At 56.7% G+C, this 22,151-nt stretch overlaps 1 protein-coding gene across 2 annotated transcripts in view; it reads right to left on the minus strand.

The window, feature by feature from the left end:
• Positions 1-2,035: 2,035 nt before the first annotated feature.
• CUEDC1 (CUE domain containing 1) overlaps positions 2,036-22,151 on the minus strand; it is a 75,602-nt gene continuing 55,486 nt past the window's right edge. For both annotated transcript variants that reach the window (XM_054585462.1, XM_054585463.1), the window contains exons 2-11: positions 21,388-22,013; positions 17,033-17,160; positions 12,063-12,189; positions 11,175-11,367; positions 10,235-10,318; positions 8,172-8,243; positions 7,257-7,350; positions 6,438-6,496; positions 5,632-5,702; positions 2,036-3,214 (exon numbers count right to left, since the gene is read on the minus strand). In XM_054585462.1, the coding sequence (XP_054441437.1) occupies positions 5,635-5,702; positions 6,438-6,496; positions 7,257-7,350; positions 8,172-8,243; positions 10,235-10,318; positions 11,175-11,367; positions 12,063-12,189; positions 17,033-17,160; positions 21,388-21,723 (1,161 nt within the window). In that variant the 5' untranslated portion in view covers positions 21,724-22,013 and the 3' untranslated portion in view covers positions 2,036-3,214; positions 5,632-5,634. The remainder of the gene's footprint in view (positions 3,215-5,631; positions 5,703-6,437; positions 6,497-7,256; positions 7,351-8,171; positions 8,244-10,234; positions 10,319-11,174; positions 11,368-12,062; positions 12,190-17,032; positions 17,161-21,387; positions 22,014-22,151) is intronic.

Below are 22,151 nucleotides of genomic sequence, written 5' to 3' on the forward strand. Positions count from 1 at the left end.
TGTTAAAATGTGCATTTTGGTTCAGTAGGGCTGGGGTAGAGTCTGACATTCTGTGTTTCTCCAACTGGCTCCTGGATGATACTGATACCGCTGGTCCACAGACCAAGCTTTGAGAAGCAAGGCTGTAGAACTATGGTTCTCATGCGTGAGCTTGTATGAGAACCCTCTGGAGGGCTTGTGAAAATACACCCCAGGTTCAGATTCCAGAGATTTGGAGCAGGGCCCAATTACATGCATTCTAACAGGCTCCCAAGTGAGATCAGGGCTGCTGGTCCGCAGAGCGCACCTCGAGCAGCAGCGGTGTAGAGGGTGGAGCCCAGGTTTAGGACTCAAGCAGCCCTGGGCCCTGTTTTCTGGCTTCACACCTTGCTAGCTCCGTGATGTTGGGTAAGTTATTTAACCTTTCTGAACTATCATTACCTCACCTGTAAAGTGGCCATTTATTGGGCAAGGTTAATTGGGCTAACATGAAACACCTAACAGACTGCTTAGTGTGCTGGTTCTCAAATTTGATTGCAAACTTGACTTACCAGAGGAGTTTTAAAAGAAACCAACCCATGGGTGTTGATTTAATTGGTCTGGGGTACTGAGCATCAGGGTGGTTGTGTTTTTTTTAAGCTACGGAAGTAATTCTACTGTGCAGCCAGTACTAGGCACTGGCCCGGCAGCATGGCCCCCAAACTTGAGTGAACATCAGATTCACAGGTTGCTGGGCTGCACTCCCAGAACTGCTGATTCAGTAGGACCAGGGGGGAGGGGGAGGGAGTGTTGAGAAGTGTCATTTCTAATAATGCCCCAGGTGCTGGTGCTTTGTTCCTGGGATCACAGGGCTATCACTAAAGAATGTACAGAGCTGGGGGTAGAGGATAACCTTGGTTTGCCCAGGTCCCAGCTGCAGCCTGGAACATCACCAGCTGCCCAGGTATGCCTGTTTACACGCCCACCTTGGTCTAATAGGGAGTGTGGAGAGAACCTCTTTGTTGGGAGGGCAGGAACCTGCATGGTTTGTCCTCAAAGAGAGTCGCGACACTGAGCTCACACATGGCATCGGGAAGAGTGGTGGCTGTGGCCTGGGTGACCTGGAGCCTCAGAAACGGGATGTGTAGGTGGAAGTCACAAGGAGGCTTTTGGGCTCAACATAGGAAGAACTTTTTAACCTTGAGAACTGCCCTGCCTGAAAGGGGCACACGCTTCCTCTTTTGGCAGCGAGTTTCCCGGCGTGGGAGGTGGTCCAGCTGAGCTGGGGAGTAGGGGAAAACTAGAGGTAGTTGAACTGGAAGATGTCTGCCAGCCCTTTGAAGTCTGCGATCGAAGATCCTTCCAGCCTCCAGTCTGCCTTTTCTCCAGAGCTTTCTGTTTATTTAGGAAGGTGACAAGCTGGAGCTTTTGCCAGAAGCTGACTTTCCTATCAGCAAGCGATTTGCTTTCCCAGAGTAAACAGGAAGGCGACCTCGAGAGAGAAGCCAGCAGGTCGGCAAGGTGGCAGCAGGTGTCATCTCCTAAGTGCATTGCAGAGAAGGCTGAGCCCTTTGGGCCCTACAGACGCTGCGGTTTAATTGGAGGCGGGGGCGGGGGGGCGGGGGTGGGGGAGCTGCGCGGAGCTCCCGGGGTCAAACCATGCAGCCCCGGGAGGGGCGTGTGGCGAGACGAAAGAGGGTTCAGCCCACGCAGCCGGCCACATCAGAGCACCAAGAGAACATCAAGTCTTTATTACAGGAATTCCTATGAAACAGCCCCAAGAGAAAAACCCACACATAGAGGAAGAAAAAAAAGGAAAGAGGGGACAAAAAAAAACCACTCACAGAAACAGAAACACACACACACACACACACACACACGCACACACACACACGTGGGGCTGGGGTTTCCCTGCGGCGCGCTAGGTCCTAGGTGGAGTGGGGCCCAGGCCACAGCCAGAGGCCCCTCCTCAGCCTCTCGGAGTCAGACGCGGCTGCAGCTCGGGCTGAGGGCCACATCCCGGCTGCAGGACGCCGCGGACAGTGTGCGGCCCCTCCCACGCAGGGCCGACCCCGCGCGTTTCCAAACTTGGGCAACCGCAGCAGCGGCGTCCAGCCCCTCCCGCACCCCGCGGCGTGGGCGGAATGAGGCGCGATCACGGTGTCGCTTCCGCCTGCGGTCCCGAGCGCCTGCCACGCCCTCATTGTCGCGGGGTGACTTGAGGGGCCACCTGGGCCCTGCAAAGGCTTGGCTCCCACTGCCAGCCCTGAGCGGTTGAGTTGCCTCCACACTTGGTGGGTGGGGGTGGCTGAAACCTCGGGCTGCCCAGGATTCCCAAGACTCCCGAGAGGTCAGTGCATTCCCATCCCGACGGTGGGGCCAGGGAAACAGGACAGTCTCCCTCCCACTGGCAGTGGTTGATGCCGGGTAAGGTTGGTAGAACCGGAGTTTTCATCCTCGGATCATTCACCTCGCTCTTGGCAAGGGGCACCCAGCAAGCCCTTCTGCCCCAGGCGCTCCCACCCAGATTGGCAATCTCTTCACCTTGCTCCAGACGACTCCTGCCTAACCAGAGTCCTCCAGCTCCGGGGTGGCCACCCTCCCCATCCCTGCTGGGGACCGTGCCAGCCCCTAACAGAGGTGGCTGCAGGGGCCCAGGCAGGGCAGTCGGCAGATATCCTCAGAGGGGGCCGAGTGACTGCCCAGGGCTCTCCCACCTGGAGCTCCGTGCAGGGGCTGTGCCCAGTGTGAGCATCCCCAGGAAAAGGCCGAGATGCAGGAGACAGCGAGATAAAAGGGCTCAAAGTGCCCAGAAGGGAGCAGGGGACGGGATAGGGGATCAGGCATGGTCTGTGGCCTAGAAGGCTGGGAAGGGTGAGAGGTAGGGGCTCCACCTTCAGGCCCAAGAGCCTCCAACCTTTGCCTGTTTCTGGAATTTTTTTTTTTTAAAGATGGGGGTTGGATCCTGCATTTCCACTCATTGCCCATAGAACAACCTGGCTACCAAGGAGCCCTGGTTGGCCTTCACACCCCCCTCCCCCAGATTCTTTCTCCAATCACAGCATGCAACTCCGAAGTTCTAAGTCCCATGGAAGTGGCAGTGTCTGGGCTGGACTGTGGCCAGAGAATCGCTGGGCCTTGGTAGTCAAGCACCGTCTGCCCAGCTGCAGCTGGGCTCTTCAGTGGGGGGCCGGTATTGCTCTCTGGCCACCTCCATTGGGTCAGATCGTCTCCAGCGAAGAGGACCTGCTGTCACCTAGTAAGGGAGAGGGATATGAGAATGGTTTTCAATGAAGCCCAGCAGTCTTTCATCCCTGGTTCCTGCAGAGATGGTTTGGGGCAGAAGCTACCAAGGACAGGAACCCTCTCCTTCCTCCGGGGACTCTGTGTCAGCCTTGGAAGTCTTCCTGGACATACACATTCTCTCTCTCTCTCTTTCTCTCTCTCTAAGCTCCTAGAAATGGTCCAAGTTGCAGAACACCAGGAAGTCTGGCAGCCAGAGGTGGAGTAGGGGACTGGAATTCTGGTGGGAGCTGCCATGTGGGAAGGGCGGAGAGGTGGGGATGCGCCCGGCCCCTTCTGTCACACAGCAGTAGATCAGACGAGCCAGACTATAGGCACCTGTAGCAGCAGCAAAGTAAACTGGGGTCAGGATTTGGTGGACCCTACGCACCAGCCGGAGGAGTTCATGAGCCTTTAGTACACAGAAGACCCACTCAGAGAACAAGGATAAACGGAACTCAAGTGTTCTGGTGATGAGTGAGCAGAGTAGGGGTGGTGAAGAGACCAGTGGCTGTTAACCAGGTGATGGGAAGAAAAAAAGGAAGAGAAATGAAATGGGGAAGTCAAGGGGAGAGACTGGCCTTCAGTGTGAGTTGGCATCTAGAGCTAGAAAGACAGTCGTGGGCACAGCTGGGATTACAAAGCAGATTGGGGGGACTGAGGTGGAGATGGTGACTCAGATCTGGGAGCCAAATGCGGAGAAGTGTTGCTGCCACTGTAAAGGAGGGCGGTGACTGGACCACGCCACGGGAGGGAGGCTTCGAGGGCAGAGCTACCATGAGACCTGGGATTGAGGAAGTAGGAGGAGTAACGGGAGACCAAAAAGCACCCTGAGAATAGAGATGAGAGGAAGAAGGCCCAGGATCCTGGGGCCATGGGAGCCAAGGGAGAGCAGTTTCAAGAAAGACAATGGACACTACATGCATAAGAGAGCAGCAGAGGACGCAGCACAGGGCGAGGCACTACACCTGGCAGGTGTCCCTCTGGGGGTGGTGGGAGGGGACGCTAGGCTGCCAGCCTGCAACAGGTGAAGGGCGATGCCACTTTTTTCCCCAAGTTGGGTGACTTATTTTTATTTTTAAAAAGAGGGTAAGGGAGGAAGAGAGGGAAACATCTGTGTGTGAGAGAAACATGACTGATCCGCTGCCTCTTGTACACCCCCAACTGGGGACGTGCCCACAACCCAGGCATGTGCCCTGACAGGGAATCGATTCAGCAACCTTTCTGTCCACAGGCTGGCACTCAATCCGCTGAGCCACACCAGCCAGGGAGCAAGTTGGGTGAGTTTTATGACAGGAAAGAGGATATAAACATGAAGGAGTTGGAAAGGGAAAAGCTGGAAGACTCAGGAGAGAAAGCAAAGATGGGCAAGGTCCTGATGCGGGGGTGGCTTCCGACATGTTTTTCCTGGGGACCCATGGGAAGGAGATAGCGGCAACACCAAGGGGGAGTGGGGGCCTTTCCTTGGCTTTATGTGTCCCTTCTGGAGAAGGGAGAAGTATGGGTGCAGCTCTGCGGGTGAGCGAAGCCTGAGAGAACAAGCGGGTCTGGAAGTGCCTGGTGGAGGAAGCGGGGGGGGGGGGGGGGACCAACTCGAGGTGATGCAGATGCCAGCCCCGCCCAGGCTGCGGGGAGAGGGCCCTTGTAATCTGTCCTGAGGGCGGCAAGTACTTCTGCACAGTCTGAAACGGGGCCATAACTGCCACACCTTCAGCTCAAGAAGGTCGTGTAGCTGCGGGGCCCTGGGACCAGGACAGCAGGAAGAGGAAGGGCAGGCAGGCAGCTTCCTGATGGAGGGAAAAGCTGGAAGAGTGACAGATGCTACTGAGTCCTGGAGGAGGTGTTGCCACTCCGTTTTCTCCCCCAGGGACGCACAGGAAGAGCTGGGGAGAAGCAGCCTGGGGGCCAGGGCTCCGGCCAGGAACGGAGCTGCCCCAAGAGGCGCCGTCTCCTCAGCTGGTTGTGTCAAATGCTGCAGCACCCACCCCGAGCAGCCAACAGGAGAGCTCTGTGCATGCACGGCAGGGGTGGGGCCGCCCCTGTTGCTCCCACATTGTCCTCTTAGTGTGCTGTGAGTGCCGTGCACTGGTTTCCCAGCTAGACTGTAAACTGTTCGAGATCAAAGCTGACTCTGTTTTCCTGTTCCTAGCATCCGGCATCGGAGGTATGATTATCTTTCATCCAATGAATAAATAAGCAAGGAAAAGAAATGGAGAAGACTAGTTTTCATGCAGAAACCCCCCTCTCCCCCACAATGATGAGCGAGGAAGCACATGGCCTGCACTGCCTAACTTTCCTGAGCCTGACGCCTCTGGACTCCTGGGAAGACACTTAAGATGTGACCTGTGACAGGCCTGGCCTTGGGTAGTCCCTGGGCAGGTGTGGCCTTACCTCTTACTGTCCTTCCCTTAGGGCTTCCTCCACCTTGGGCACCTCCGGCCGCCTCCCCCGGAAGTCTTCGTCTGAAAAGCAGAGGGACGGCGCCTCACCCTCCACCCTGCAGGTCCTTGCTCAGGCATGTCCCCAGGCTGAGCAGGAGTGCTCCCCTCGTTTTCTGGGGCACATGCTGAGTCCTGGGGGAAGCATGCAGATCTGGTGAGAAGGCAGCAGGATACGATGCGGACTAGGACACCTGTCTGTTAGCCTGGCTCCATCGCTGAGCTCCAAGGCCTTGGAGAAGATCTTCCCTCAGTTTCCTCATCTATAAAATGGGACAGGGCAGTTGGACTATCCAGGTGACCTCCAAGGTCCTTCACGCCCGTTTCTGGATGTCTCCTGACCACCAAAGGGCATAGGATCAGGGCTGTGGACCTGCCAGGGGCCGAGGCAGCATCTTCTGTCCACGTGGCCTTTGGGAGGGACTGTTTGAATGCTGACAGGCCTCTGGGCCCAGGGACTGAACCTGCCCAGAGCGTGGCTCTCAAGTTGAAGCCTGTCTGCCCCTCACACCCCAGAGAATATTCCCTGGCAACAGCACCTGGCACTTTGTGCTCCAGGTAGAGATCTAGGTGGAGGTGTGGCGGGGGCTCCCTTTCTGGGGCGGAAGGAAGAGGCAATATGATCCAAGTGGGAGGACCCATTTCTTTGGGTCATCTGCCCTCCAATCCTTGATGTGTCCCCCAGGTTGGGTCAATCCAACCTGGCCCACGGGTCACAGGCAACTTAGAAACCTAGCCTCCCCACCCTCCGTGCCTTACCATAGGTGTGGCCCTCCACGTCGTCCAGGAGATTGGCTGTTGATGCAGCAGCCCCCAGCCTGCCCGGCCATTCAGGAAAACTGCCCCAGGGATGGGTGGGCACCACTATAGTACCCCAGCTCCCGGCCCTTGGCACTCTGCCACCCACTCCAAGCTCCGGAGGCTTCCACCTCCACCGCGCCAGCCTTCTCCCCCAACCCTCCCCAGGATCTCCCCGGGGCTCCTTTCTCGGCGTCAGCTGAGCAGCCCGGCTCTGACTCTCCCCCGGCTCCCATCCCGGGGAGAGAGAAATGACTTTCTCCCTCTTCCCCTTTGGCTGTTCAGTTTCTCATATCCTGGGCCTTGTATGACAAGCATGGATAGGAGCCTGGGTAAAAATGTGGAAAACCTTATTTTTACTCGAGGAACTGAAAGTGAGACAGCAGGGCCAGCATGCTCGATATGAGGTGGAGAGATCTGAGGATCAGTTCAAGTGGAGAAACCAGGAAAAGGTTTGCTGATTTCAGAGGAAGGACCAAGTTTTCTCCCAAGATGCAGTTTACTCCAGACAAAAGGTACAAAAGCTGTAGGACAACTTCTGAGCCTCCGGATGGAAGACGGGGACGGGAGGCACTGGCCCTCTCCCCGAGCCTGGTCGTGGCGGTCGAGACTGGCATAGAGGGGCAGGGCAGCAGGCCGACAGCGGGGTTCACGGGAAGGGGAGGGCCATAGAGCCGGGCCCCGCTCTCGGGGCAGTGTGCAGCGTCAGGGTGCCCAGCCCGAGGTCTCAGTGTCCTGAGAACCCACCATCCCCACCCAGTGCCAGACCAGAAAGGATACGGCTGGTGCTTCAACAAGTGTTTCCTCTTTGACTTCCTCATCTTGGTTTTCTCTGAGAAGGCCCTGGCCAGTTCAAACAGCTTCCTCTGAGTGGCTGGGGACAGAAGGACCTGTGAGCCAGCAGCTAGATCACCAGGTAACTGCCCTCTGGGGCAGACAGGCAGGGCAGGGCAGCCCAGGAGCCCGGGGAGCTGGGGAGGTGATGCCCCAGGGGCCTGAGGCTGCCATCCTGGGTTGGCCTGCAGGGGCAGCAGAGGCTACCGGGACCTGGACCGGGGACAGCTGGCAGCCGGAGATCTAGGTTTTCCTTCTCAGCTTGACAAACAGCAATGCATCTTGGCTTTCTCTCCCACTGCCTACACCCCTCCCCTCGCCACCTCCAGAGTTGGTCTGGGATTTCCGTAACTAATCCCAGATTTTCCCTGAAATGGAGCCTGAAAGGATGGCAGCCTCATTCACACATGGTTGTGTGTCTGTGGGGCGGGGCAGGGAGGGGAGGGGCAGGGGAAGGCGAGTACTGGCTGGCAGGGCTTTGTGGGAAGAGGTCGCGGATCCCGAAGGCCTCCCACCTGCAGAAAGTGGGTTTAACGAAGACCTCTCCCCACTCAGGTCCAGCTAAGCCCCCTCAAGCCACAGAGAATGTGAGCACTAAAACTTTCGGGGGGAGTGGGGAAATGCAGCACATTATTTTTCTGCAGACAGCTGGCTCAAGAGGATTTAAAACTTCATTTGTATCCAGACTCAGCAGCAAAGGGAAATGAGGCAAGAAGGCTGAGGGAGCCAGCCTGCGATTAAAATGTCACTTCGGTTCACTAAGAGTCAGCTGCATTAAAAATTCCGGGTGGCTCCCTCCCTCCCATGAGGCCACAGGGCCTGTCCGAGGAGATCTGGGAGGGGGACATGGGCTGGACTCACATTTGCCCATGTGTTTCAGCTTGTCCCTGAATAAGGCATCTTCAGACACAGCAGGGTTGGCGTCACTGGTTCCTGGAAGGGGGAGACACCTCTGAGGGCCAGCGGGAGAGGGAGAGTGGCTGCCCAAGGCCCTGGGGATGTGGGTTAGGGCTGCCCCGAAGGACAGGGGTTCAGCCTGACTCTGCTACTTGAGGAAGGCAGTGAAGAGCAGGATGGGGCTTAAAGCAAGGATACTTGGGGTACAAGGAGCGCTTGTTCCCCAACCCGAGTATTGCTTTGCTCCTCTGTAAAAAGGACAGTGCCATGGTCTGCTGTGTGTGCAGAGAAATGGCTCCCTTGGGCTCCCGACCGGCTGCTTCTCTGACCAACCCCATGTCCCTGAAGTCACGTTGGCAGCTTGAAACCAGCCACAGTAGGAGTTTTTTTATACCATGCAAGTCACCAGACGCTGCACACCTGGCCTTCCCCTGCACTCTGACTGGCTATTAAACGTTCACCAGTATGTGGTCAGCCTGCCTGCATCCCACAAGGTGTGAGATTTAATGAGGTAATGGAAGGACGGTACAGGCTACAGAGGCATTCACCCATAGTGGTTCCTGTCTCCTTCCCTCCAGGGCCGGCCCCCTCCGTTATTCCCCCCAGGCGTGGAGTTTCTGATGGGTCAGACAGTGATGAGCGGAAGTGAGAATGGGGCTAGTCTCACTATCGGAGCCCAGCTGGCCACCCAGAGTTTCCCCTCTTACTCAGCATCCACTTCGATCTCTTACTGCCCTTTTAAAGCCTCTGCTTTCTACCCTGCAACTCGGCTAATCCAAGTCACCTTGTTTGGTAAGTCCCCTGTGAGTCATTGTGATCCATCTCGGCAGCCCTGGTGTCTATAGTTAATTCTGGATCAAGGACAGAGGCTGCCATTAAAACTCTCAGATGCACATCTGGTGGGGCCTGAGCTCCCAGCCTGTTGCTTATGAATCAGTTCCACAGGATTTTCTCCTTCGAGCCACGATCAGCTGAGCTCCCCATCCTTCTGCTCCCTGCTGCCATTCCACTGCACCACGCACGGCCTGCGGATTCTGTCTCTCAGGGGGCAGCCTGTGTGTGAGTGGAGGGCTCTCGCTGACAAGGGGCCACTATGCACAAATATAGCAAAGTCCAGATGTTGAGTGTGGAACCGGGTTCTCTGGGCCTCTCTGCCCCATGTTCTTGTCTTGACCTGCATCTGTGCATCCCAATAGGCTGCTGTCCACCCCTGGCCCTCCTTCAGCTGTTTAGTGTTCCCGAGGGGATCCGGCCTACACCTGAGGCAATTCTTGCTTCTTACCATCTTTTTTTTTTTTTTTTTTTTTTTTTTTAGAAACATCAATTTGTTGTTCCACTTTATTCATTTATCGCTTGATTCTTTGTATGTGCTCTGACCAGGGATGGAACCAGCAACCTTGGTGTATGGGGAGGCGCTCTAACCATCTGAGCTACCTGGCCAGGGCTTACCATCTTATATCACACATGAAACTCAAAATTCTCTTCCTTCATTCAGTATGAGGGCAGGGCCTGGCCCACAGTAGAGAGTCCCAAACCACTGAATGAACAAATGAATGACCGCTTCCCAGACTGATCATTACCGTCTCCTCCCAATGCATTTGCTATAATCAACAGTGTGTCCTCAGCTTCACTGGTTTGCTCTACCCATTTCTTGGATGTGTTTCTGTAAGCTCCCCCAAGGCAGAGACCAAGGCTTGTAAGTCTCTGAGTCCTTCTTGCCCCTTCTCCTAACATGGGACATTACGTGGTGTGGCATGTCCCATTCTTGCCCATGTTCCAGATACCTCTGAGGAGTTCAGCCAGCCTGTTTGCCAACCCCAGCTGTGGGCTCCAGAAGCCCCTGGATTATAAGAACTCAAGGCTGCTAAATGGAGGGGACATATCATTCCACAGTGAGTGCAGTTGGGGGACAGAACCCTCCCCACCGGCCCACTTCCTTCTCTACCCCCAAGGCCAAATATGCAAAGCGCAGCTGGGGTGTGAGTCCCTATGTACTCCAGGCCTCTCTCCCAAGAAGGCAAGGTTACCTGGGGCAGGAGAGGGAAAGCCGAAGTCATTTCCCACAGCCACACTGCTGGACTTGGATTTCTGGGACTCATATTTCAATCGATCTAGAAAAGGACCGCATTCAAGTCAGAGAAGTTAGCGCCTGGGCGGAGACCTAGGTGGTGGTTGGAAGCCAAACTCCCAGACTTGCACACCAGCACACACAAAATATGTACGCACAATGTCTGCTGGCTGTCAAAGATCCAGCGATATTGTAGAAACTACTGCCCTAACACTGGAATAGCAGAATTAGGAGGACCCTGAGACATTGTGTGTCCAATCCTTTCATTGAAGAGGAAATGCTCAAAGACCCCCAGCCCTATTGCTACAGAGCTGGGGCTGGCCTTGGGCCTCTGTCTCAGCCTACCCTTCTCCCTGAACACCTTGCTCCTCCCCTATGACATGCTGTCGCTGTCTCTCCCCCCCCCTATCACACACACACACACACACACACACACACACACACACACACACACAGAAGGGGAAAGGCAGCCAGGTTGGAGAGCAAGGTCCCCGAGCCAAAGACAACCCGAATAACCCCAAAACTCAAGAACCCCTGTTCTAACATCCTGCCCTGGGGGAGGCTCCCACTCTGGCACCCATGGACCAGTCACCCTGCTCCTGGAGCTCCAGGTCCAGCAGGCCAGGGCCAGTGTCTGGCACAGGACAGATGTGCAGGACAAGGAAGAGGGCCTGAGAGGGCAAAGCCCTCTTCCCCTGAATATGGAGGAGGGAGAAGGGGTAGCTGGTGACAGCTCCCCATTTGGCAAGGATTCTGGGGCTCCCACAGGAATCATGTGATTGTCTCAGCCTTTCAGAGCCCACCCTTGGCCTCCAGCTCCCGGCCTCCCCCGAGCCCTAAGGCAACTGTCAACGTCAGCCACAGAGAAGTGGCCACGGTGCCCCCACCCGGTGCGCCACCTCTCTCCAGGGCCAGGAGGAAGTCTCTGTTGCGCTGCAGCTCCTTCATGAACTCCTCGTTCTGCAGGAAGAGTGCGATCCTCTCGTCCTCCAGGTACTGCTTCCAGCGGCTCTCCTGGTCCTGGGTCCCAGGCCCAGCCGTGGGGGGCAGGCCTCCCTCTCTGCTCATGGGCTTGGAGCCCCCGGGGTTGCCCTAAGGAGGGGAGTGAGCATGCTGAATGCCTAGTCACAAGGGCACACACTGTACAAGCATCCGTGCACATCTAGGTATACACGTGTCCTTTCCCAGGATCTTCCAGCCGCCCCCTGGGGCCTGCACGTCCTTTCAGGGTCTAGTCGTAGGCCCCACTCCACTGCACAGGCCAGAGTCCTCTCTGCAGAGGAAGCAGCAAGGGCGTAAAAATGATTTTTCCTCTCTCTTGGACTACCTCATCTCTTTTTCTTCAACCTGAATATTCCTGAAAAGTGATCTGCAAAACTGCTCAGTAGCCTACACGTGACTCACAAACTCTCCCTGCACCAGCTGTCTCGGGGTGACACCCCCTCTACAAGAGCCCCTTGGGACATGCCAGCCTCTGGCCCTTTCCCAAGAGAGGGAAGGCGGATGCTCTGGTCCCCTGCCACTGGCTGTCCCCATGCCCACCTCCCTCACGCCTGGAGTGACGGCTGTAGCCAGAGTCTCCGGGCTGTCACCTTCTCTGGGTGGAACAGGAAACCTCCAGGCCCAGACAGGAAATGAGGCTTTCGATTCAGCATTCTTTCCCTATAAACCCAGGGCAACAGAAATAGCTCAGCCTGGGCTTAAAACATCAGAAAGTGAAACTGGCTGGCCCGAACTGTGCGGGCAAGCAGAGATGCTGGGCAGGCAGGTGGGGGCACCCCTTTTACCTGCACGCTGTCCAGCTGCTGGGGCAGGATGCGGAGAAAGTCATCTGGGAGGTTGCCCAGCAGTGGCGGGTTCCAGTTCCGATAGTGCCTCTGGCTGGAGAGGGGCGTGGAGCCCAGCACATCGATGCTGGAGGGCAAGAGGTGACAATGAGGAAGGAAGGGTCAGGCCCAGACACGGTGTCCTGGTGCATCACACCAGGACCCTGCTCAGAATGGTACACCTGCTCCCCATGGCCTCCGCTGCCTCCTGCGCAAAGACCCAGCGCTCTGGCCCCTCTTCTCAACCAGGCCCTGGCCACCCCTGACCTCTGGCCCTGGCCTGGGTTCCTGCTGCACAGACTTCACTGCTCCCCGACCACCCTGCCCTCAGGGTCTCTAAGCCGGTAGAGCTCTCTGTTCCTGGCGCTTGTGCTGGCCATTGTGGGTTTGACAGAGGTGTTTATGAGCCTTCTCTAAAGACAGCAGGGATCATGTCTTTGTAAGCGTCTATCACTAGCACCTGGCACAGTGCGAGCTCACGGCTGCTGAGTAACAGGTGTGCTCCAAATGAACAGACAGATAAGCCACTGAGAGCCCAGCCTGCCTGAATGTTGGTACACGGGGGTGGCCGGGACATGGGGAAACCAGGGTCCCTAGAGAGTAGAGCCAATCCCGGCTCCAGTTCTGGCACTGCCACAAGCCAGCAGGGTGGTCTTGGGCGAGATCATCCCCCCTCTGGGATTCACTTTCCTCATCTAGAAACAGCTGCCTCCCTGCCAGAGCGGGCGGGAGCCCCTCACCAGACTGTCTGGAACAATGTTCTGAAAAGGCACATTGAGACACAGGAGCAGAAGGGTTCTTGTTCCAGGGGCCGCTCTTCATGGGCAAGAGGCCTGGCAGGAGGTCTGTGCGACGGCAGAGGCCAGCTGCCAGGTGGGAAGGAGCGGAAGAAGGGCAGTAGCCTGTGTCCTCTCTGATCCCCAGCCTCCCGCCCTGCTGCCCTGGGCCTGAGGGCAGCCTGGGGCCCCGCCAGGAGCTCCCCACAGCTCCTCGGTGGCCTGCAGCGTGGCAACCGCAGGACACGTGTTCTGCTGAATCAGGGAAGTGACACACACAGAAGGCGGCGAGGGATGGGGGCGGTGGGGGCCGTTCTGGCTCTGGGGCCTGGCTTTGATTTGGTCTCCAGCTCCAGGAATCCCGCGGCCCCCTCACTGGAGGGGAGCTTTTCCGGCTGGGCTGCCGCTGCTTGTGGAAATAACTTCCTTTCCTTTTCTATTTTGGGCTGGTGGCCGGGCGGGGGACAGGGGGAGGGGCGGGGGCGGCAGCAGACGGGATAACAAGCTGCTAAGTGCGGGGTGGGAGCAGCACAGGCAGGCTGGAGCCAAGGGAACCCCAGCACGCCTCGTCCACCCCCTCGCCGCACAGATGCGGGGATGGTCTGCAGAAGAGTTTGCATCACAATCCTGGACCGATTCCTAGGCAGCTCTCTCTGTCACTCTGCTGCCTTCTGTCACTGTGGGAAGCTTCAATTTTCGCAAGAGCCTGAGAGGCAGGCAAGAGAGAGGATGTCCAATCGCTCAGGGACTTGAAGACCACCTTCGATCATTCGCAGCAGAGAGGAATCTTCTTCAGGCTCACCGCCTTTCCTTGGGCTTCAGTGTCTTCAGTTGGGACATGGGTGCCCCCCCCCCCAACCCAACCACACTTAAGAGTCTCCCAGGAAAGCTGCAGAAGGAGAGCCCTGGCGTCCCATTGGGGCTCCTCTAGGCATTTTACTGAGAACCCAAGACCGGAGGGGGATGAGGAGCAGTAGCCCTGTCCTCAGCTGAGTTTCCCTGGCTACTGGGCCCACGGTCCTGGAGGAAGGGCAGGCCCAGCCCCCTCTGGGCCCCTTGCCCGGGCACGGGCGGAGATGAGCTCAGCCGTAGCTGTGAGAGACAGGGGGCCCTGCTCCCAGGCAGCCCCGGCAACTCCATTGTGGTCAGAAAGGAATGTCAGAAATGAGCCCGAGAGGCAAATAAAAAACTTCCAAGGCTGTCATTTCAAGGGGAAAACAGCAGGTGGCCTGTGCGGAGGGGTGCCTCTGGGTTTCAGAGCCTGTCTTTTATTCACAAGATAGAGGAAAGGACAGGCTGGGGGAGGGGAGGGAGAAGACTGGGGAGGCTCTCCTGGCCCTGAGCCTGCCCTTGGACCCCAAAATTAGAACTGTACCCCCAATCAGACCCCAGAAGGATTTCAGAGTCAAACTTTCCAGGCAAGATTTTTGATAAAGCTTCAACATCGAGGCCCAGATGGGTCAGGCCCTCTCCTGGGGCACCCCGATCATTCAGGCAGGACCTGGGCCCAGGGAGGCCAGCATACCAGCCACAGGCCCCTGGCATCACCCTGCCTCTCTGCCTCTGCAGGACAAGCTCCCAAACCCTGCCCCACCTGCAGTCTCAGTCACTCCAGTGACTGCGGGTGACAGAAAGGTGCTGGGCCATTCCTCCCTCAACCTCCTATTCAAATCTGATGATCACCAGAGGCCAGAGGGAGAGTCTAAAACACGGCTCCTTGGAGGACCCCAAGACCTGCTCACCTCTCCAGCCTCACCCAGCCATTCCATTCTTCCTGGGGTTCCCCGATGGCTCCCTTTCCTGCCTCCAGGCCTCTGCATGTGCTGTCTCCTCTGCCAGGAATGCCCTCCTCTCCTCTGCTCTCCCACGTCACAGCTGGGACATCAGCTCCTCTAGGCCATCTTTGCTGCAGCCCTGCATCCAGGTCCGTTCCTCCCCCCAACCCTGATCTCCTTGGGGCGGGGGGTGGGCATCAAGACAGTGCTGTATTCTTCGCTGCATCACACTCCTGGTTCAGCACCTCCATACTGCAGGTGACTCAGGGAATGTCCTGGACGGAGGCTCTGGAAATGGCTTAGGGTCTGGGTCTGGCAGGGCCAACCTGGAGCAAAAGAGCACAGGCTCGGAGGCTGGCCCTGCCTTTTCTGGACACTGGCCTCTGAGGAAAGCCTCCCAATGGCCACGGTGTCCAATGTTAGAATTCAGAGGCCAGCCACGCAGCAGGGGCTGGGAGGAGCAGCGAAGCACTGGGGGCTGTGGATCTGACCCCTGCCTGGTGCTCTGCTGAGTGCTCAGCATACAACACTCATTCAATCCTCCCGGCGGTGCTGAGGCGAGGGCTACAAGTCCCATTTCACGGGTGAGGGAAACAAAGCCCCTAACCATTAAGCAGTGAGCCAAAGGCCACACAGCAAAGACACCTCATCTAAAGAATCAGAAGCTAGGCAGCTAAAGGAAGGGGGGCGAGAGGGCACTCTGCTTCTGGTTGACACCACAGCTCAAGTTCTCCTCCCTGTATCCATGCCCAGCCTAGGAAAGTCTTGATTTCTGGGTCAGAGATTCGTCCAAAGTCACAGGGTTGCAACGAGAACTCCTGAGTCTTGGTCTAGCGCTCAGGTCACCTTGCCCCCAGTTGGGGCTCCCATCACTGGGCTGCCCTGCCCCAGTCCCCAGCCCTTCCCCACCCACCACAGCTGAACATCCAGCCAGAGAAGGGAAGGGAGGACATGGCCAGGATACCCACACTAGGGTTACACTGGGATCCTGTCTCTTACAGCCTCAGGTTTCCCTTCTGAAAAATGGGCAGAACCACTCTGCCTAGTAGAAACTGAACCATTTGCAAAAGCATCTTAGGATAAAATTTTTAAAAAAGTCTAAGGGAAATCATGTATCCCCATTTCAGGCTGAAAGTCCATGCCAAGGCCTCTTCTAGACCCTCCTACTTACCCTGCCTCCCACCACATTACAGCCTCCTAGTACCTCTGTGATAAAAGGAGCCCAGTTTTGTTTCTGTCCTTGACTCAAAACATTGTTCCCCTACCTCCCCCCATCATCTTCTAGGCCTCTATCAGCTCCCTGAGCTTCAACCACAGAGAACTGTCTCATTTGGGAGGCAACAGGAAACAAGCAATAAAGAGTAGTGTTTTTGGAGTCAAAACGACCTGGGTTCCAATCCCAGGTCTGTAGTTTTGGGGAAGTTATGAAACAGCTCTTAGGCTCAGTCTCCTCATCTGTAAAATGGGGATGACAACAGTGCCTACCTCAGAAGTTGTTAGAAGATCTGTTACTATAGTCTATACCTGTATGATAACAGAGGTCTCCACGGTCGCTGCCTGCGTCTCCCAAGATCCCCAGAAGGTCCAGTAGAACAAGTCCCCTGCCCCATCACTTCCTCCACCCCGCACCCCTCCAGGCCTGAGTCATTCTGAGGAACGGCAGCTTCAGGACAAAGAGGCTCCAGGGCCCCAGCCCTACCACAGACATGAGGCCCAGGAAAACGAGCACTTCAGAGACCCATGGGACCCAGCTGACAACCAGTTTAATGTTAAATTTCCAAATTACAGAGTCCCTGACCTGGAAGAAGTCTCCAAGGACCTAGCAGTCTGTTCCCCTGCCTCCAGTTATTAAACTATTCCAGAAAAAGAGACTTACTCACTCTCATTACTTTAAAAATTCCCCACACATTCCTAGAGCAGGCATGGCAAATATACATCCATGCCATCAATTACCGATGACTGTCGGGGAGTACTCTGTTGAGGAAGATTCTGAGGTTCTGTCTCAACAGAGCAGCCCAGAGCACAGTGATCAGTTAGTAACGTTTGCCATGGGCCCGGGAGGGGAAATGTCAGTTCACATTCCACGTGTTTGCCATTCCTGCTCTGAGGCTCCCTTGACTATGGGCTCCCAGAAAGCAGAGGCTGAGCCTCGACTCTGTGTCTCACATGGTGGTCAGCATAGCACCTGACCTAGAGTAGGAATTTAGTGAATGTCTGCTCTTGAAAGTTCTCCTTGGTGTCTACCTACAATGTTTCTTGCTATAGGAGAAGCCTGTTCCTGCTGAGGGGTCTGGCCAAGATTTCCTCTGTGCCTGTACTCAGCCCCAGCCTCTGATCCCTTCCCCACTGCTGTGCGCTCTGAGGGGAGCCGGGTTCTCACCGGGGAGGCGGAGTGGGGGGAGCCAGCGGGTAAGGCCTGTCGAACATGTGCATGTGGTAGGCTGGCGGGGAGTACACAGGCGGGGGCTCCTCGTCGGAGCTGTCGGGTTCCAAAGTCCTTTCCAAGATCTGTATCAGGGAGGATAAAGAATGAAATATTAGCAACCCTTCCTCTTCCTTGAATGTGAATAACATTTCTACAAAATCCAGGGTGAGGGACGATGTGTGTAGTAAGGGAACTCTGCTGTTGCTGGTGGTAATATAAATTGTTACAATCAGCACGTTGCAAAAGCTGTCTGGCTTTATATGCTGAAGTTAAATACATGGCTACCCCTGACCCTACAATTCTGACATACTCAACAGACATGAAAGCACATGTCCCCAAAACAATGTTCAGGGCAGCATTATTCATCCAAGTAAGGTTCGAAAACAAGCAAAGCAAGTCACTGTGATAGAAGTCAGAACAGTGTAGCCGCCGTGAGGTGGGGAAGGCCAGGCAGGGGCACACGGGGGCCTCCAGGCCCCATGGATGCTCCTTACGCGGGTGCTTCAGAACATCGCTGAGCCGCACACTTAGAATTCGCGCACTCTTCCATCCACGGGTTATTGTTGAAAACTAACTTTAACATCAATCACACCCTCTCTCAAAGTACTTCCATTTGGATTACCTTGCCTTAACCTCACACAGCTTAGTAAGGTAGGATATGGATGGTTACCCCACTTTGCAGATGAGAAAACTGAGGCCCAGGCTGACTAAGTGACATGGTGAAAGCCACACAGTGTTTTTAGAACCGAATCCCAACTTGGACATGGCCTCCACAGCAAGGGTCCCTCCTTCAGGCACCGCGCCTGCAGGGCCCAGGGCGGGTTTGCCGGGCGGACAGCAGCAAGCACGCGCCCAGGATGCCTCTCCCTCTCAGACTCCTTTCTTCATCCAGGAGCCAGAAACAGGGACAGGGACAGGCCAAGGGCTGGACGAACACCAGGGTTCCTGCTACCTGGACTAACCTGGACCATTGCCTGCAGGTCCATACTGGAGTCTGGGGCAGGGGGCAGCCCTAACCAGGAGGTCCTAGGTCATGCCACCCCAGCCAGTCTGTACCTTAGCCTCCCGCTCCCCTCTCCTTTCCTCCCCAGCTCTGTTCCCGTCTCCTCAGAGACTGAAGAACATGGGAAGGGCTCTTAGGCCATCAATCAGCCCCAAAGTCCCCAGGCCCCACGTTTTAACCTCGAGTGAGTTTGCAGAAGTCACTGCTAAACCAACCCTGCTCTGCCCCTGCAAGCCTGGGCTGAGCCAGGCTGCACTGGCACATCCTTGCCCCGAGCCCAGCCGTGCCCAGGCACCGGAAGTCTCGCAGGGACACCTGGCGGGTAGATGGGCAGGTGGTGAGTGAGCACTGAGTACACACACACACACACACACACACACACTGCCATGCTCTGTGCATACCCAGCCAGCTTGACCCAAGGAGGCCTCCCGCCCTGGAATGCACTAACGTTCTTTCCTTTGAGGTGGAAAGTATTTAAACAGATGCTTTTGCAGAAAAAGAAGAATGTTACTGCTTTGCAGGCCACTGCTCTGCCTACCTCAAATTTCCACAAGAAGTAAAAAAGAGAAAGAGAGAGAGACCGCTGAGCTCCATCCCTGTTCATGGGCGAACCCCTGGTGCCTGGCACAGGACAGCGGCTCAGCAGCTACCTGGCACGTCCAGAGCCCGTGCTGCTGCTATCCCCCAGCCCCCACTCCCCGTTCCCAGACCCGCTGCTCGGAAGGACAGGGCTCCAGGCTGGGGCCTGGAGGCCAACTTGCGGAGGCTGAGCCTCTCCCCGGCAGGGGCTGCTGTGGTCTGTCCCCACTGAGGTTGGTCTGGATGAGATGGGTAAGGCAGGGAGAGTCCGTGGGAACTCTTCCCAGAAGGAAGCTGCTTAGGTTTTCCATGACTGGCTGGGCAGTTGGCCCCCCAGACTGAGGGAGATCAGGTCTCCACAACTGCACCAGGAGGACCCTTGTTTCCCAGCCACCCCTGTGCCTCATGGCAGCCTCCTGGGGCTGCAAGGGACCAGACGTTTGTCAGAGAGGCTCCTGCAGTAGAATGAGGAAATGCCAAAGAGGCAGGCACCGGGCCAGGCACGCTTCGGAAAAGCTGATCCCCAGCCTCCGGGGAGAGCCGCCCCAGCCACGTTTCTGGCCTCCCCCGGCCTCTCTCCCCGCAACCCCACCCGCCACAATGAGATTGTTCTTCTGGCTCTAAAGGTGTTGAAGTTTTCGGCTCTGCAGCCTCCTGGCTTAACCCAGTATGGGTGATGGATGCCTACCAGGTGCTCCGAGGGTCAGGGTCTGGCCATTTATCTGACAGAAGATGTTTCTCTGTGGCAAGGGTACCCCTCGGGCCAGCCCACCATCCATCACCCCCAGAGAGCGGGCTTTTTCCAGTCAGCAGTTATTGTCGTTCCAGCTGCTGCCTCATAAATTTTCCGAAGCACTTTCCGCTGGCTCAGGAACTGCCCGCCAATGGGCCCAGGCAGGGCTCCAAATGTGGGGGGTGGGGGAAAGAGCCCAAGAGGGGTGCTGAGAAGGGACTCGATCTGGAAAGCAAGATTCTTAGAAAAACAGAAGCACACACAGCGCAGGCCTATCTAGGGGATGCCAAAGTCTTGCAGAGGGTCCCAGGGCTGTGGGTGCGGTGGACAGAGGAGGAAATAGTATCCTCCCCGCCAGACTGTCAGAACAAATGAGACTGCAGGAGGGTCAGGGTTTGCAGAGAACCTTCCTTCCAGCTCACACTTAAAGGATGTATCTGCAAACACACACTCCGATGTACACGGACCCCTCTTTTTCACAGAGAAAATCTTCGTTTTCCAATATTCCCTCCACTTGCTAATCCAGGCAGGTCAGAGGAATGGTCTCCAGGGGAAAGAGGCTGAAGGAAACTGTGTAAGGACAGTAGCAACATTTATCCGTTTAACAATATTCCCTGAGCGCCTGCTCTGTGTCGGCACTGTCCCAGGTGCTGCAGGTGACACCGGGATGAGCCAGATGTCATTGCCCACAGAGCTTCTCTCCCACCTGCAGAGGGAGGTCTCAGGCAGCTCCCACGGAGGAAGGAGGAGCGCACGGGCTGGGCCCTGCAGGGCGGTGTTGAGTGCCTGAGGCCACATCTGGGTCTCGGTGTTCTCACTGCAAAGGAGGGTGATGATAGTGCTGCCTCACAAAGCTGGGGAAGACTAGGAGAGATGACACATCTAAAGCAGGAGGTCACTGCCTGGCACGGCTGGGACTCGAAAAAAAGAGCAGAGTTAAATCCCATCCACTGGGTCCTTCTGTCCATGGCTGCATGTCTCACGTGTCCCTGCAGACAGTGACCTTCTCACTGAAAGACTATGTGCCCTTCTGCACCCAGCATGCAGGTCCTGTAGAGACTGGGGGTGGGGGAGGTGTCAAACGTACACTGAGCTCTTGCATGGGGCCAGGGAGGATCGGCCACCTCCAGCAGGCAGGCCTGATACAGGGGGGTGGTTGCATCTCCTCCATCCCCTTCCCCGGAGGGAGGAGACAAAGGCTTGGGCATCACTCACTACCACCTCTGTCATGTCTCAGTCAGAAGATGTCTGATGTCACTTCTCTTCTGTGGCTTCCTATGCTCTAGGGACATAGCACCACTCTCTCAGGGTAAGGCCTTGTCCACCTCCCGGTCCCCCCTCATGCTAGGATCCTGACAGCTGGTCCTGCCCTCGGGCGACTCATGCTCTATTTCACCTCCGAGCTTTGCACAAGCCGTTCCCTCTGCCGGCACACCTTTGCCCTCACTCTTCCTTTGGGTCTCAGCCTAGCCATCCCCGCCTCTGGGGAGCCATCCCCTCCTCTCCTGCCTCCGTGTCCCCCGTCACAGCGCTCACCGCTCCGGGCTGTCATTGCCTGAGCCTGGTCCCTATTCTCTGCTGCACTGCGAACTCTGTGAGGACAGAAACCTTGTCTGACTTCACCAAGGTGGATACCCAGAGGTTCAAGAGTACCATTTCTTGAAAAATACAGACCATAGGGCTCCAGCCTGGATTGACATTCTCTGGGCTGGAGAGGACCAGGCGTCTGACTTTTTAACCAGCTCCTCGATTCTGAGGACCCCTGCCCCAGGGTCTAGTTCCAAGCCTGGCATACCACTGAGTAGGCACTCAGAGCTTGTTGAATGACTGCATGAACTTTGCCCATACAATAAGGCCACTGACTGACTTGGGTACCATTCCTCTTAGAGAAATAAGGCTGCTCGCTGGTTAGAGCGCAGGCAGGGGTATAACGCAAGTCCTCTAAGGTTCGAACAGTGCTGTAGCCCCCAGGCATTACCAAGGCCCAGCGCCTACCTCCGGGGGAATGCTGTCCTCGGAGTCGGAGCTGTCTTCGTAGACGCTGCCGCCACCACCCTCCAGGTTCATCTGCAGCAGCTGGTCGATGGTGGCGTCCACAGCCCCACTGTTGGCGCGCAGCACGCACTCAATGATATCGTAATCCATGTTGGGGAACATGGTCTTGAAGTCGTCCATGGCCTGGTTGAACTCGAGGCGGCGCACCTGGCGCGGGGGCCGGCTGTTGTTGAGCTCCTGCGAGGCGGCCGTCGCACTGCCCCCGGCCCCACGTGCCCCGGCAGCGCCGCCCCCGCCGCCTCCGCCACTGCTGCTCCGGCGGAACAGGCTGGTCATTTTGCCGAGCCGTTGAGCGAAGGTGCTGCCCTCCTGTGCCAAGTCCCTTCCTCCTGGTCCGTGCGCCGTTGCCGCGCGTGCTTGGCGGGGAAGCTACTCCCGCGCCTTGCCTGGCCTCTGGGCAGCCAGGTGGGGACCGGACGGGCGGGGCCCCCGCGTCAGGAAACTAGGGCGCGGGGCCACCAGCGGCCCTCAAGGAGCGGCATCCGGACCTGGGCCTCGAGGGGACTGGACTGCTGGTCATCCACACCCCCAGGGCATTCTGAGGCGGGTTCCACAGACGGTCGCACCTGAAACGGAGGGACACAGAGTCAGGAGCAGAATGCAACGCACTGTAGCTCAGGGCAATGGCCATGGGGAATAGGGAGACCCCTGCCATGCCCACGGGAGAACTGCTTCCTTCTGCTTCCTCCAGCCGCAATCATGAC

The sequence above is a fragment of the Pteronotus mesoamericanus genome, unplaced genomic scaffold (genome assembly GCF_021234165.1).
Source record: "Pteronotus mesoamericanus isolate MK-2021 breed Mesoamerican mustached bat unplaced genomic scaffold, CSHL_Meso_final contig_84, whole genome shotgun sequence".
NCBI classification, from domain to species: Eukaryota; Metazoa; Chordata; class Mammalia; order Chiroptera; family Mormoopidae; genus Pteronotus; species Pteronotus mesoamericanus.